At 37.4% G+C, this 12,913-nt stretch overlaps 1 protein-coding gene across 3 annotated transcripts; it reads right to left on the bottom strand.

Moving 5' to 3' along the window:
* Positions 1-1,606: 1,606 nt before the first annotated feature.
* LOC116203408 (F-box protein CPR1-like) lies at positions 1,607-8,963 on the bottom strand. 3 transcript variants are annotated; one of them, XR_004156254.1, is made up of 4 exons: positions 7,489-8,962; positions 6,482-6,555; positions 2,207-2,349; positions 1,607-2,110 (listed from the first exon to the last, which is right to left on the bottom strand). XR_004156254.1 is itself a non-coding variant. In XM_031535110.1 (3 exons), exons 1-2 carry the CDS (start codon positions 8,661-8,663, stop codon positions 6,516-6,518), a joined length of 1,215 nt encoding a protein of 404 aa, XP_031390970.1. In that variant the 5' UTR covers positions 8,664-8,962; the 3' UTR covers positions 1,607-2,349; positions 6,482-6,515. The 3 variants fall into 3 exon arrangements, 2 of the variants coding, with proteins under 2 accessions (XP_031390970.1, XP_031390971.1); XM_031535110.1 differs by having other exon boundaries at positions 1,607-2,349; XM_031535111.1 differs by lacking the exons at positions 1,607-2,110; positions 2,207-2,349 and adding an exon at positions 6,044-6,241 and having other exon boundaries at positions 7,489-8,963.
* Positions 8,964-12,913: the final 3,950 nt, after the last annotated feature.

Here is a 12,913-nt window from a genome sequence, read left to right as displayed (position 1 = left end):
GCAGGTTGTCTCGAGGGTTCCGAGCAAGGAAGTCGCGACGGCATCAGCTTCTCCAACGACATGCACTATCCTAAGATCGGTAAAGGAACGAGCAAGAGTCCTTCAATCCAAAATGACAGACATTAGTAACAGGCTATTGGAGGAGTCACCCGAAAAATAAGTCACCTGCCTTGGCATCCAACTCTACAATAAGACTAGATGTCCAGAGATTGAGCTATGAGTAAGCCATCCTGGAGGGCTCAACATTCAGTGGTCTTCAGATAATGGCCAAACCCCTTGATCCCCGCCCTCCAAGATGTTACGAATGGCTCCATCAGCCCCTGCTCTCCCGGAAGAACAGTCCCACAGAACCATCAGAGTTCAGTTTGGACCATTCACGAGGGGGAGGGGTCCATTGGATCATAATATGTGTCGTGCTCTCGGGCCTTTTCGGGGCAACTGAGGCAAAGCATTCCCCCAAGCTCAACACAGCGCTAAGGTTGACGTGAAGTGATTTTTTGTCGAAAATGCGGTTGTTCCTTTGCTTCAATAGTATCCATATCGCGAAAAGGGAAAACAACCTTCCACTGGATAGGGAGAAAATGATCTTCGTAAGCTTTGCAGTTTAAGCTTAAGCCAGTCATTTGCCCAAAGCACACAAGCAGCTGGGCATTCCTGTAGCACATGCGAGATGGTCTCTTCCGAGTCCTTGCCAATGGAGCATTCAAAGGGAATAGAGATTTTATAGATGGTCTTTTTTTTTCTTTCTCAACGCGATAACAAGGATCTGTCATTCATCCACATGTCCACATGCAAAAGTGGGTACAATGAAAAAACTCAAATAGAAATTACAAGAGTGATATATATCGATTGACCCGCCTGAAATAACTACAAAGGGAGATACGTGTAAAAAATACATCAGGTAAAAACGTTAGGATTGTAGCAAGCTATCCCTAAACCGATAATTCCAATCAACTATCTTAGGATGGCCCAAAAGAGTTAAGGGCCTAAAGCCAAAAATTAATACGAGGCATTCAATTTATATTTAATAAATTAGGAAAAAAATCATATTAATTGATTGAAGATAAATTAGTCTTTTTTTAAAAAAAAATTGATAGTTTAATTGTGTATTTTCTCTCCAAATCCTCGCAATTTGGGGAATATAAATTTTAAGAAGGTAAAGAAAAAGAGAGGACTTCGTATCTCTCAATCATGTTAATTGATTGAGGGCAAATTAGTGTTTCTATATTCTTGATAGTTTAAATGTACATTTCACTTCCCCTTCCTTAAAATTAACCATTAACCAATCAAAATAAGGGAAAAGGACCCCTCACCCCACAACGCCACCCCCAAAAAAAAAACAAAAAATCCTTCCCCCCGTTTGCCTTGTTTTTTTTTTTTTTTTTTTGCAAACCATAATATTAGTGTTACTTTCCATTCTGATCGAGGAAAAGAGGAGAAGACAGAGGAATAGGAAAGGAAGGGACCTTCCGTTTCCTTCAAATCAAATCATTAGAGTGGACAGCTTGGAAGTTATCGAGTTAATGATTGATTGGAGAGACTGCTAATCACCGAGTTCACTTCACCAGCCATGACATGGCCGAAGTTATAAAGAATAACAGTTCAATTCGACCAAAATTGTTTGATGTATGCCCAGGATAAGCAAGTGAAATTGCAATTACAGAATGAGAAGAATAACAATAACACTAGAAGTTCCCTATTATCACTTAAGCAGAAATACACGCAATTTTCTCTGTGTACATAAAATCCGAAAGCATGAGAAGAAAGGCAACAACAGGCCAGTTCTTTATCAAAATACCGCCACAACTACATAGATCGCTCAGATAAAACAGTATTCTACGTCTAAATAGGATATCTTAAACTTCCAGTAAAGAACGTGCAGCCCAATAGTTTCATGCAAAGATCACGGGACGCTAACCAACCCGTCTGAATCTGAGGAGGCAGCTTCATCATCAATTGCAAGGAAGAAAAAAGAAACAAACCCATTATGCAGACCACTGCCATTACCCCTTCTGCAACTTATTATATCCTTACCTTGAAGAAGGGAAAATAAAGGCAGCTTTTGCTGAAACCCTTGATGGTGCGAGAGGAATATTGAAGTCACTCCCTTCTTCAGTATAAACATTGAAGACTCAGAAGTTAGTCGGATGTCTTCAGAGTCGGAAGATATGGCAAAAGTACTGTATAGAGTATAAAATGATCTTACAGATCTTCACGAGCCTCTTTGAAACAGTATTTCTACATATTTTCTGGTGTCTTCTGGTTAACCAAGGGAACAGGTTCCCTTAGGGATCCACTGAATCTTGCAGGATGCTTGCAGGGTGCTCTCATCGTAGTTCTTGCACAAACCTGCAAACAAGTTCAATGAACCACGAAAACTTGAGCACCTGAGAGGCATAGAATGATCAAATAATGGCACTCAGAGGCAAACGTTACATCCTGCATTGTAATAACACAGACCTTTTAGAGTACCTAAGAGGGGAAAAAAAAAAAAAAGGTTCAAAACCACTTTAACTTGCCAACAGCTTCAGAATACAGCTGAAAGGTACTTGTAAATGCAACTTGCAGATCCTGTTATGTACAAGTAAAAAGAATAAGGGTAGAAGCACTGTCCTCACTCCTCACTACCACCTCAGGGTTCAGGTGAAATATCACAAGTGTTTTCCCCTTCCATAGATCTAAGCAAACGTAGCATAGTACTTTCATCTTTGAAAACACTACTTAGGCAAAGGAGATTCTTGTTACTTGAGCCAAATACGTCACAAGAGCAATAATGCGCCCCAAAAGGGGAAAGAAAGGGTTTCATGGGATGTGATGCAGTATTCTGTATTCAAGATGTACAGTCAATCTGAAAAACAAATGTAGACTTCCAAGCAGAAATCCAGAGATGCTCTATCTTCAGGAACTGAGTATTTTGGTACAATATGATGGGAGTATTTGAACATCATTATTGAAAAACAAGATGAAGTCACCCCAATTGAGAAACAAGACAAAGTGGCCACTTGTTTGTGGTCTCATAAAATAAAATCAGTCATTAAAAAGACGAGTTGAAAGATGTAGCTGAAACGCTGCATAAGTCAATAGAGGAGAAAACGTTTCTAACTGAAAAGGGGGGCTGGGTGGGAGGGTTGTTGGGAGGGGAGATAATAAAACGACCCAGAGCAATCAACAATGGAGAATAGTTTTCCTAAACCTGACAATACATCAACCAATACGAGGGTTAAACAAATTGCTGAAATACAAGAGCGGAGAATCTCTGAAAATGCGATATTCTTTCCGTAAAAACAAGGAGTTAAAAAATGGAAATTTTAGACCACCGGATTCCTAATGATTTTTTTTTCCTGGTTTTGAGATGTTCCATTTTAATTTTTTACATCATAAGGCAAATAAAGGTTGTCCACTTGTCTCGCTACAAAAAGATTAGACAAAAGGGACTAAGTATCCAATTGAAAATTTGAGTTTCACTTCCACCTCCTGGATAATCCCTACATACCTCTTATTGTAAAAACCATTATCCCATGCCCACTAATATACTAAAAATCTGGAACAGAGAACGCAATGATTATATATGCAATGACGAGGAGGATTTTCTAGTCCAAATCTACAAGAAGCCCAAACCCAAATAAGCATCTATTGGATATATCAAGTAAGGATTCTCATGATATGGAAAGGGAAGATGAGATGTCCTGATTCATAAATTATGAATATTATAATTTTAAATAGGTAATATATTTTATTAAGATAGAAAGATATTTAAGATTAGATATTACTTTCTATTTTATATTGAGTCAAGAGTTTTATAGTGTGTTTGGTTTTAGAGTTGAGTTAAGTTGAATTTTGATTGTAATTGATTTGTAATGATTGTGACGTTGAATTATGAGAAAAAGTGTGAAAAAGTAATGAATAGTTGAAAAAAAGTAATGATTGTATTGTTGAATTGGGAAAAAAGTAATGAATAGTTGAGAGAATTTATTATTAAAAATTGAATTGAATGGTTAAAAAAATTGAAGAAAAATGAAAAAGTAATAATTGTATTGTTAATTTTTGTTGTGTAATGAGTAAAGTTAAAATTAGAGTTAAAATCTTAAAATCGAATTGGGAAATCAAACGGGGCCATTAAGTTTCCTATTTGAAACAATTTCATGTTTTATTTAAGTAAAGTAACTTAGCAAGAGTCTAGATGTCAGTTTTTTAGTTTACAATCTTCTTAGTTGTTTTAGGCTTATATATATGTTAGGTCCTCTCATTGTGAGACACAAATTTAGTACTATGTATCTCAAGAACAATTATATATCATTAATGAAGTATAGAGTTTTTCTCTTCTTCCATGGTCCTTTCGGGTGTTATTCATTGGGTTTATATGTAATCTATGCCCTTTGAGTCTAAATTCAGATTAGGCGACGCTGGATTAGTTGGTATCAGAGCAAGACTTACCTAAAACTGATAATGGCGAATGAAGCGATTCACCACCACCCTAATGTTGCAGAGCAGTTGGTAGCAGGAAATCAAGCATTGGAGCAGAAGATCAAGAGTTTGGAAGAGACTCTCAAACAAAGGTTGTTTTACTTTCATGGAGCAGAGAGTCCTGAGGCTTGATGCACTCATGAAAGGCAGAAATAGGAACGAAGAAACAGAGACTCGACGCAACGAGTTATTACTCGTAAGTCACCTTTCGTTCAACGCGTTCCTTATGGGTTCCATGTCGATGAATATTCATATGAAGATGGAGGTTATCACTGGATCAACAATTCTTATGGAAGAAGAGGACTCCCAGACATGTATGAGAGCTGGAGAATCATCATCCTAAAAGAATCCCGATTTTCAATGGAAGCACGAGTGACAAGGAGTTTCTAGAGTGGATTTATGAGGTAGACGAGTTCTTCGACAACTACATCCCAGATGATGGAACCGACTTGATCGAGTTGCTTATTGCTTGAGAGGAAGAGCTTCTATTTGGTGGGAAAAATTGCAACAAGATCGAATTCAAAATGGCAAAGATCCAAAATTTACATGGAGGCGTATGAAGAGATTACTTGTCACAACTTTACCAGTAAGAGTATACCATGGAATTCCTTCGCTTGGCCGAAAGTGTTTTACTAGTGGATAGGGAGGATCAGAAAATCAAGTATTATCTAGAAAGCCAGAATCTTGACGTACGAGAAAGGATTGGGTATAAGGAAATTTTGACTTTATCCCAAGCTTATAGCTTAGGCATTAAAGGCCAAATTGCAATTTAATGAAGATAATAGAATAGAAACTCAAAAGAATTAAGCCGATTTCGCCAAACTTCATCATGAAAGGGCAAAAATAAGTCTTGGCGAAACAACGGATATTCATCCACTGATGGAAGAGAAAATTTCACAAGACGGCGGCCTCGAAAAGGAACACAAGAGATCGAAGCCAATTGACTGCAAGGAGCAGCAGATTGAGGAAGTTTCTAAGAACAATGTTCTCAAAAGGGAAGTTCTCGAGAAGATGGACAATATCAAATCGGAAATAATGAAGACCAAGGTAGAGATATCTCAAAATCATACGAGTTGCCTATTTTGATTGTGAAAGAATTATTTTCAGAAGAGAAAATTCCAAAGATGATACCGGTATCAAAAATCCCACATGGAATTCCAAGCTACGTGATCGAAGATCCAACAATACGAACAATTCAACCTCATGTTGATTACAATACTCAAAGCATGTCAAAAGCTCAAGGTCGAGCTTTTCACATGTAAGGAGAATCACGAGGAGGATTTCCAAATCTAAAACAAGAACCAAACCCAAAGAAGCATATATTGGATATATCAAGGATTCTCGTGATATGAAAAGGGAAGATGAGATGTCTTGATCCATAAATCAGGAATATTAGAATTTTTAATATGTAATATATTTTATTTAGATAGAAAGATATTTAAGATTAGTTTCCTATTTGAAACAATTTCATGTTTTATTTAAGGAAAGTAACTTAGCAAGAGTCTATATGTCAGTTTCTTATTTTACTTAGTTGTCTTAAGCCTATATATATATATATATATTAGGTCCTCTCATTGTAAGACGCAATTCTACATCTCTATATCTCAAGAACAATTATATTTCATTGATAAAGTTGAGAGTTTTTCTCTTCTTCCATGGTCCTATTGGCTGTTCTTCGTCGGGCATAAATGTGATCTATCCCCTTTGAGTCTAAATTCAGATTTAGGCGCGAGAAACCGTGATCCATGCTGCATCATGATCTTCCAGCACAAGCTCCCTAATTCACAATGAAGCCAGTAATCAATGGAAAAAATGTATCGCGGTAAGTTTTTCCTTAGTCTGGCCCAACAGAAGGTAGCAGTCCAGAGATAGGTGAAGTCAAGTGAGTGTTCCTCAAAAGCTTTACTAAAATTTACCCTCAACATGCAGAAAAGAAATCTAAAAAAAAATAATAGATCATATCAAAAAGACAATGCAAATGTTAATCAACCTAACACAGCACAATCTGTTAACCTACCTCAGCAATAATGCGCGCACTCCGCTCGGATTGCTCATAAAACAAGTTTGAATCCCACAGAGAGAAAGTCATCCCTGAAAAAAACGAGCAATAACAATTTATAAGCACACCTGACATTGATGGAATCTAAGGAAAATGTAGCTGGACCAAATACCAAGTGCAAACCATATTAAAATGTGGTTCTGTTTCTCCCTGATGCATGCTGTTATTATTCTTTTTCTCTTCATACTTTAAGTTCTGATAACAGATCATGATCCGTTTTAGGGGCCAGGCAAACTCCTGAATTCCCAAAGCCTCTTGCGCAAAAGTTGAAGGTAAATTGCTAGAATTTTTTTTTTTTTGGGGGGTAATAATCGCTAGAATGTATCCGCCAGCATGCCAAGACAGAATATAGGAATTATAACTCTAACAATTTTCACTTTTATTTTTATTGCTGCTGATATAACCAATTAGGCAATCCCTTCAGGTTATTGCATCGCTAGAGTCCTACTGGCAGAACCGTTCATCATTCAAACTAAAACTTCCTACAACATAGTATTTCTTTGTTTCTGGCGAGTTAGATGAATTATACCAGAGAGACAAAGATTCAACGAAGATTTTGAGCCGTTGCATTTGTCAACACAGGAAGACAGTTTTTCTCCTACTTTTGCTACAGTAAGTCTTCTAGGAGGTTTCGAAAAGTCATCTGCAAGTTGCCCTACATATGTTCACTTTCTTCCTTGCAGTAAGTTCCATCCAATGAAAAACTTGGGTCGATGCAGCATAATAAGAGGTTTTCCAGTCCTCTTCTTCCTCCTCACAGTTGCACCTCTTCCAATAAAATAATCAATTGAGATATTAAACCATTGGAGTCACCATCTTCTTCCTACTCCACTTTTGACCGGAGCTCAAAGTGGAACAATTACGATAAAAGCAAATACCTAAAGCACAATCCTTTTTCCACAAATGAATGCGGGAAAAGATAATTCTACCCAGTAGGCCCCTTTTTCAATATACATAATGTTTACCTCTTCTTTGTTCTCTCCTTGTCCTCTTTTGCACTTGGCTTCTTTTTATCACTTCCCCTGTACCTGTAATCAACTGGAACAAGGCTCCTCAAGCAAACTTGCGTCTCAAATGAACTGGGCATCCCTTGAATCTGGATCCTCTCGACTTCTTTCTGCCTTATATCATACCAAAAGAGATTCTTTTTATCCTGTTGCACTAAAATTCGTCCACCGCCTTGAGAATATGCTAACGGCCACATGAATCCACTCGTCCTTGGGACATCTGATTGCGGGATGGAGAACAATTTAGCCCATGAATCCTTCAGCCCATATTCGTTCATGATCCACACATCAACACCATAATTCCTGTTGTTGGCAACCATACACAAGTAACCATCCAGATCAGACACATCGATCTCAAAACTCTTGTCCAAGACATCTGGCTGCGGAATCAACCCAAAATTTTCAGCCTCAAGATCAAAACCGACAATATAGTTAGGCGAATCGGGGACAAGTTCCGGGGTCATAACCCAGTGCAGAGCCCTGTGGACAAAAACTCCCATTTTCCGAGGATAAATCAGGGAATAAGGCAGATCTTGGATCCTCCTCCACGAATTGGACCTCATACTGTAAAGGCAGACATCGGATTCAATCGGCTGGCCGATATACTCCACTAACCTCAGCAGCTTGTAATCATCACTCTCGTGAACAAAGCCGAATCCGTACACACAGACAGATAAAAGCGAGATGCCGCAGCTCTTTCTACCTTCGATGCTAAAGTAGGGGAGAAACCTGTGTTTCTTCAGGGAAGGGTTCCATATGATGACGTCGTCCGCGGCGTTGGATAGGCAGATCAGCCCATTGCAGGAGCCCAGGAGCTTGATTTCGTCGCTGTAGCACATGAGAGGGTAGTTGATTTCCTCGAGAGCGGCGCAGGAGGAGGAGGCGTCGGCTGGTGGGGAGTCATCCCGGGAAAGGGAGTCGAGGTCGAGGGTGCGGAGGACGGACTTGTGGCGGAAGAAGAGGGTCTGATTGGAGTGGGATCGAGCGGAGCGGGCGAGCTGCTGGGAGATGAAGCGAGGGTTGTCGATGAGGAAGTGCCAGCGCTTGGAGACGCAGCGGCAGCGGAGGAGGGCGTCGACGGGGAGGCGGAGGAGGATCTCGTTGATGATCTCGAAGGGGAGATTCTCCGCCATGTTCTCTGGCGGTGGTGGTGGTGCGAGACTCCTTACCCAGGGTCTGGATTAGGGTTTCTAGGGTAAGTGGAGCAAGTTGGGCGGAGATGGGTGTGGCGGAGAAGACGAAGATGTGTCAACATAGGAGTGCTCGCCCCCACCAGAAGAATCCGATACCCCACTAACAGATACTGGGCTGAGCATAGCATCCACCAACTCCTCCTTTTATCTTCCTTCCTTCTCGATTCGGGTAACGGTAACAGAGAGAGTGAATGAAAGTACTCTGATTCTGCTGCGTTCGATGCCCTCTCGCACTTGGCAAATTTAATACCCCCCTTTATGCCCTGGAGTGAAGGTCAGGGTTACTTTCTCGGTGGAGACAAAAAGCCAACCTTCGCCGATAAGTTGACAAATAGTAGTAGGTCAGATCCAAGGTTCGATTCTCTCAGGGGTCGACATTTAGAGTTTAATGACAGGTCTCAGGCCGTACAATATACCATCCGGTGAATTAGTGAGTTGTTACGATGCCGAACACCATCGATAGTAAAAAAATAAAAAATACAAAAAGACAAAAGGCCTTGCACGTATGATACGTGACCCACAAGGGCATTATTCAACTACTTGTTTTGCTTCCCAGCCCCAACAACAAAAAATAATAAATAAATAAAGATGGTGGTTTAGTAAATTCAGTGTTTCGAATTCAAATTCCCTATATATATATATATATATATATATATATATATATATATGTATGTATGCGCTCTTTGATTTGAATTTGAAAAATATCGACTTCTCTGAATTATATTAGATTTTTTATGGTATCACACTGATAGAGTTAGTACTTGCGTTAATTATTTAATTCGTCCGATATATTCACGATTAAATATAAGAGTTTAGGTATTAAATATCAGAGATGGCAAAGCCACCACTACTGTTCACTATTTTATATTCATAAAAAAAGAAGAAAAGGAAGGGAAGGGAGGAAAATCTTTTTTACACCTTATATGAGGGAGAGGGAATGGAGGTTAAAGAATATAAAATATTTCATTAATGCAAATAAGTCCATATATAAAGATGAATTACTCATTTGACATAAAATTATTTCCATTCCCCTTTATTTCCTTTATCCAAATAAGGTTAAAATTTTCCCTTCCTCCCCTTCCATATATCCAAATTTTTTATGCGTTTGATTTTAAAATAGGATTTTAAAATCAAATTTTAATTTTAAAAGAGAGTGATATAAATGGTTATGTATGGGGCTCATCATTTGATTTTGTATGAGTTATTTTGTTTTGTTGTGAAAAAAAGAATGGTATAAATGAGGCACACATTTTGATTTTGTATGAGTTATTTTGTTTGGTTGTTGGTATAATTAAATTAAAGGGTAATTTTAAAATCACACTTTGAAACTAAACAAGCCATACCTCCCGTCCCTTTCCCGCTTTTTCCTTCCTTTCCTCTCTCTGAGTGAATTATATCCAAACAAAGCATATAAATGGTAATCTCGTACGAGTGTTACTTTATACTCATAATAATCAACCTAAAAATCCTCTTAATTCATCAAAGAAGATATAGTGCAGTGGCGCACATCCTTACTTGACAATCAAGAGGTTGCATGTTCGATATTCGGTGGGACTATCCGTGCCTCTTCATGGACGTCCTTTGTGACAAAAAAAATCCTCCTAATTTAAAATTCTCATTTACAATGGCATGAATTATAATTTATGTATTATCCAACACCATTGAATGGATATGAGTCAGGATTTTGAATTATGAGGATTTTTAGGTCACCACTTAAGAGGATTTAGCTTTTTTATTCTTAATAGTGATGGGATGAGAAAAATTTAGGGCATGTTTACTATTAGAGAACTAAGTCTCACTTTTCTTATTTACTTCTCTTCTCTTTTTCTAAATTTTTTTCTCTATTGAAAAATATAAAAGTATGTTTACTAATGTTAAAATTAAAAAAATCATAGTTCATAGTAAATCAATCACTAATTTAGTATTGGGGCTCAAATCTTATGCAAATAAATGATATTTAATAAATAAGAAAGGAAAATCATAAATTAAAAATTAGAAAATGAAAAAATTGGCTAATGAAAAATTAGAGAACTAAAAAAAAGTGCTTTTCTAATCCCCATAGAGCTTTGACTAGTAGAAAAAAAATTCATAGAAAAATCTTTTCAATTTTATATTAGTAAACATAATTTTTGTAGTTCTCTACTTTTTAGAAATTTTTCCTGAAAAATTAAAAAATCTCCAAAAATAAATATATACTTAGTCTCTCATCTGAATTTATGATCCATTATCGACATGCTTATAAAGCCCTTTATAAGGAAAAAAAAATTATAAGCCCATTTATTTATTTATGTAATTTAATGGGTAATTTCTCATATTACGTTGTAAGGTAAGATCGCTCAAGGATTCTTCATGAGAAAGATGATTGGCCTATCCGTCAAGCACTGGACGAGTTCTCTCTGCGGATTGGGAGCACTATGTGGATAATAGATCGATGCCTGAACATGATTAGTCTCAAAAATTTAGGTGAGAACGTGTATATTTTTGTGGATTTAAGTGGTTCTATCGAATAAGAAGAGTAATCTAAATTTTCAATTAACCCATCTACTAAGCATTGTCCATAGATTGATCCAGCCAAAAAAAAAAAAAAAGCTGTCCATGTAACGTATGGCTAAACAAAATCAAAAATTGAGAAATGCTACTTTGAATGTAGAGAAATCTAAATTAATTAATTAAGTGTAATAAAAAGAAGGCATTTAATAACACTCGTTCTTAACTCGAAACGAAGGAATTCTTCATTCGATTTAAACAAATGGAATCGTCAAATACTCTCCTCTCTTCTCGTCGACTCGCAAATTGGTATGTTACAGTGAAAATGCCCATAACAATCATCCCTTTCTCTATCTTTGCCAATCGTTCCAATAAAACCGTAGACCCCTAAGGCGCCGTTGATAGTGGGGGCCTATCGGACCAAAACCCCTCGGCCACTGGTGGCGGCGATCTATGCATCGTGTCAAACGTGGAAAGGGTCTCAATCGGCTGTATTTATTCGACCAATTTTCTATTTTCTACATTGGACCCATAGTCTTAAGCAATATAATAAAATAGAGAAATTTATCCAACGTTTTAGGCGACGTAGCTTGTAAGCACGATATCCATAATTCATTGTGCGTGTAAAGTTGTTCAGTTTATATTATTTTCTTTTTCCACCCGATAATTCTAGAATAGATGCGCTGGTGGTCTCTCGGTGGTCCACGGCATATTTTTACCATTATTAAAATGCCACTATATGCTATGATCGCGCCGCGCATCTACATAATAGAGTTTCTTCCTGTTCACCATTATTAAAAGTAGGAAAATAACGCCGGGCTTTGTCGCAAGTCAAAAAATTACCTCAAATAATTTGTTAAATGAAAGTGATATTAATAAATTACCTCATTACATGCTGATTTATCGATTGGGTTTAAAAACACTAGACAAAAGAAGGAATTTAGAAAAACCAGTCAACGGAGAGATGAAATGATTCCTCATTCACTTATTAGAAAAAAGAAAAGATTCTTCACTCGTAATTTAAAATTCAAAAAGAAAATTACTTATACCCTAATCTTTATATCCGACTATAACAATCGGATCATTTGATCAAACGGGTTTACCGGATTATCTAATACCTTATTCGGGTAGAATTCGTGAACAAAGAAGAAAGTGAGAAATTTTTAAGAAATCTTTTTTTCTTTTAAATGTGGAAATAAATAGTTCGACTATGATGATCAAGTCATTTGACCTAATCGGTGCACTAGATTGCGCGGTACCTTATTCGATGGAATTCGAAAACACTAAATAAAGGGGGAAATTTAAAAAAAAATATCTATACTCGCCCATAGGTCCCATAATGAGACCTGTAATTATATATTGTATAATCTAAATAGAAGTTGGGAAAGAAGTTTTAGGAAATAATAGTCCGACTATAACAACGGGATCATTTAGCCAATAGGTGGAGCGGACTATCTAGTACCTAATGAATCGACCGGATTACGTGGTACTTTATTCTCCAAATTTGATTCGACAAACACTAAGTAAAGGAAATTTAAAAAAAAAACTCATAAAAATAAAAATAAAATAAGTGGCAAGTAGGGAAAATGTCCCCACTCGCCCCAAGTCTCATAATGGGACCTGGTTTCATATCTTGTGTAAAATATAATGCTACTAGATGCGATGGTCGCGCCACGCATCTACAAAATAGAGTTTCTTCCCTT

This window comes from Punica granatum, chromosome 4 (assembly GCF_007655135.1).
Source record: "Punica granatum isolate Tunisia-2019 chromosome 4, ASM765513v2, whole genome shotgun sequence".
Lineage (NCBI taxonomy): Eukaryota > Viridiplantae > Streptophyta > Magnoliopsida > Myrtales > Lythraceae > Punica > Punica granatum.
Note: the sequence above shows the minus strand (reverse complement) of the source record. Positions and strands in the feature narration are given on the sequence as shown.

What these genes read in the sequence shown, in the direction of transcription:
- LOC116203408 (XM_031535111.1), bottom strand. Translation starts at nt 8,663, where the DNA reads ATGGCGGAGAATCTCCCCTTCGAGATCATCAACGAGATCCTCCTCCGC. An exon ending in AAGGAGAGAACAAAGAAGAG is followed by an intron (nt 6,556 to 7,488) that starts GTAAACATTATG and finishes CGTTTTTTTCAG; the next exon opens with GGATGACTTTCTCTCTGTGG.